Source organism: Anoplopoma fimbria, chromosome 24 (genome assembly GCF_027596085.1).
Source record: "Anoplopoma fimbria isolate UVic2021 breed Golden Eagle Sablefish chromosome 24, Afim_UVic_2022, whole genome shotgun sequence".
Classification (NCBI taxonomy): domain Eukaryota; kingdom Metazoa; phylum Chordata; class Actinopteri; order Perciformes; family Anoplopomatidae; genus Anoplopoma; species Anoplopoma fimbria.
Genome location: NC_072472.1, coordinates 10,080,313 through 10,083,267, shown reverse-complemented (window position 1 = coordinate 10,083,267; position 2,955 = coordinate 10,080,313). Strand labels below are relative to the sequence as shown.

The following is a 2,955-nucleotide window of genomic DNA, read 5'->3' as shown; positions in this document are numbered from 1 at the left end:
TACCACTTTGAGTGGGCAGAGTAATGAAATGGAGGGCTGCCAGAGGAGACGTGGAGGAGGAGGCAGACAGACAAAGAAAAATATAAAAGGAAGTTGTGGTGCAGGTGTGAAGGACCGTGCTGACTGAGCGAACGGTCGGGAGGAGGGAAGCGAGAAGAGGTGAAGGTGAAGAAATAAGGGCAGCAAGAGGGAGGAAGGGACTTTGCTGACTGCGGAGAGAAAAGCAGGAAAAAGGGAAAGGAAAGCAGACTGTAGGGCCCTAGAGAGGGTTTGATGAAGAGCGACAGAGAGGGGGAGAAGCTAATGAAAAACGGGAGAAAGGAGAAGAAATGGAGGAAACGTCTGATCTGTCCCAAGAGGATTTGTCTCAGGATGGGCCAGAGTAGGATAGTAGGAAAGGAAAGTAGACAATAGGAGTGTTTTTTTTCTCATCTGGGAATAGTGAGAGACAACATGGGTAGTGGGGGGTGTAAAAATGAAAAATTTATAAATATATGACTTGGCATACGGTTTTCAACTCCATTATCTGCCCCCCTGCCTGTTTTATATTGAATCAGAACAGAATACTGTTACTTTGGTGTCTGAGGTGTTTTGATTCAGCAATAAAATTGTTATTAGAAATGTACTGAAGAGAAATAACTGCAACAAACAACTAATTAATCTGTACCGAAAATCCATTTACCCACATGGTTCTCTCTCTTCCATGAAACACATACAAAGCACCTACATACAAGACATGTTACTAATAGTTACTACATCTTCCTCCACTGTATATACTGTGTTTAAGTCCTTCCAGGATTGTGTCAGTACTGTACAGTATACACATGCAGATGTATACATCTTTGTAAATGTAAAAAAAAAAATGTATACATGTGCACAAAGCTAGTGTTCTGCTTTAATATTCACATTATCAACATTTATCATCAAATGTGTCAATTTCATCAATAAATGCTGAGAGTATTTTGCAGATAGTTATATCCAGGATAAAGTGCCTTTACTTTAAAACATTCTGTAGGTTTTTCCATGTAGATTTTTGTTGACAGTCATAAGGTCCTGTAATCCCACTCAGTGTTTCCCTGTCAGGCATGTTCTTAAAGATAACCGTCTCTTTTGTTACTTTGGCTGTGCTCCTGTGTGAGCTTTTCTTCCCTTTGTGTGTACATCCATGCCTCGGTGTACTCCGATCAATCTTTGCCTTCTCTCAACAAGACACGGTTTTATGCTGTCCGTTCTGTGTTATGGGATTGATCTTTTCCAGGGTGACCTCAGTATCGCTGTCTAAATTCCCAGAGATGGCTGGGGAGAGTTTCTCCAGGCTTTTGTTTACCATTCCCACCTCGATCTCCAATCCGCATCCATCCTTCTTCTGTAACTCCTCCTCCTGACACAGGATGCTGTGGGGGATCACATAGTTGGCTGAATGGTTGCCCTCCTTCGGGATGTGACTCTTGGGCTGATACTGACAGTTGGGATTTGAGGTGGGGGCGCCCATGTTGTTGTTAATGCTGACGATCTCAATGGCGTTGCTCCCGGGGCAGAGCCGGTGACAGCCCAGGAGGATGGAGAAGGCCTTGCGGAAGTCGGCGTTGAAGGCATAGATGATAGGATTTAGCGAGGAGTTTGCCCAGCCAAACCACACAAACACATCGAAGGTGGTGGAGCTGATGCAGAAGAAGTCTGCGGTCCCGTCCGGCATGTTCGGCTCGCAGAACGGAACCATGCAGTTAAGGATGAAGAAGGGCAACCAGCAGCACACAAACACTCCCATGATGACTGAGAGCGTCTTTAAGACTTTGGTTTCTCGCTTGAATGACATTTTGAACGAGCTCTCGCTCTCAATGCTCGAACTATTCCCCATGCTGCTGTGGCGGTTTTTGGCACTCTCTGCTGCCCGCTCCAGGGCAGATATTCTCCGTATTTGTTTCTGTGCGATGCGGTAGATCCGGGTGTAGGTGACGATCATGATGGCCACGGGAATGTAGAAGCTGATAAGGGAGGAAGAGATGGCGTAGGTCCTGTTAAGGCTGGAGTCGCAGTTGTCAGGGGGCAGGTCGCCGGGGTATGTTCCATTTAGCTCTGCGTAGCTGGTCGTCTGAGCTTTGTGCCAGTTTAGCTGAACAGGAATGAAGGAGATGAGGACTGACAGGGTCCACGCCACACTGATCATCAGACATGCCACTTTAGGGGTCATCTTGCGTTCGTAGCGGAACGGGCTCGAGATGGCCCAGTAGCGGTCTACGCTGATCACACACAGGTTCAAGATGGAGGCAGTGGAGCACATGATGTCGAACGCCACCCAGACGTTGCAGAACGCGCCGAACGGCCAGAAGCCCACGATCTCGGTCGCCGCCTTCCACGGCATTACCAGGATAGCCACCAGGAGGTCAGAGATGGCCAGCGAGATCACAAAGAAGTTGGTGACCTTCGACCTCAGGTGTCGGAACTTGGTGACGGCGACGCACACTAGCGTGTTGCCTAGTAGCGTGGTGAAGATGAGGAGGAAGAGGAAGCATCCTGTCAGCACGCGTTTAGACGAGTCTCGCTCTGGCAGCAGCTGCTTTCCATCTCGAACCGTTGAGAAATTCTGATCCATTGTTTATATTACACTGCTAATAAAGTAAGATAGGGGGGTGGGTGAGGGGGGTGTCAACAGTCACCCCATCACATCCCCAGCCTGCAGCAGCTGTGCCTCTCTGGGGAGGGGTTTTAGACAGACGGCGTAGCTGGAGGAGAGGTCGATTGTCTCGGCACCAGCTCTCCCACAGACTGGGTCATCCATAAGCTCCTTGTCACAACCACCATCTTTGCATAAGAAATGCTAAAAATATTTCAAAAATATCTCTTGGCCCCCCAAAATACCTGGTCCGTATACTCCTGCTGCAGCAGACATTCTAGATGGAAGAGGAGGAGGGATATTCCAGCTGTTGTTTGCGGTTCTTTTTCCAAGCACAGTCG

General features: G+C 48.1%; 1 protein-coding gene across 1 annotated transcript; it reads right to left on the bottom strand.

The window, feature by feature from the left end:
• Nucleotides 1-1,201: 1,201 nt before the first annotated feature.
• Nucleotides 1,202-2,593, bottom strand: drd1b (dopamine receptor D1b). The gene has a single exon (XM_054626425.1). The coding sequence runs from the start codon at nt 2,591-2,593 to the stop codon at nt 1,202-1,204; it is 1,392 nt and encodes a 463-aa protein (XP_054482400.1).
• Nucleotides 2,594-2,955: the final 362 nt, after the last annotated feature.

Excerpts from the sequence above, each read along its gene's own strand:
- drd1b (XM_054626425.1), bottom strand. The coding sequence starts at position 2,593 with ATGGATCAGAATTTCTCAACGGTTCGAGATGGAAAGCAGCTGCTGCCA.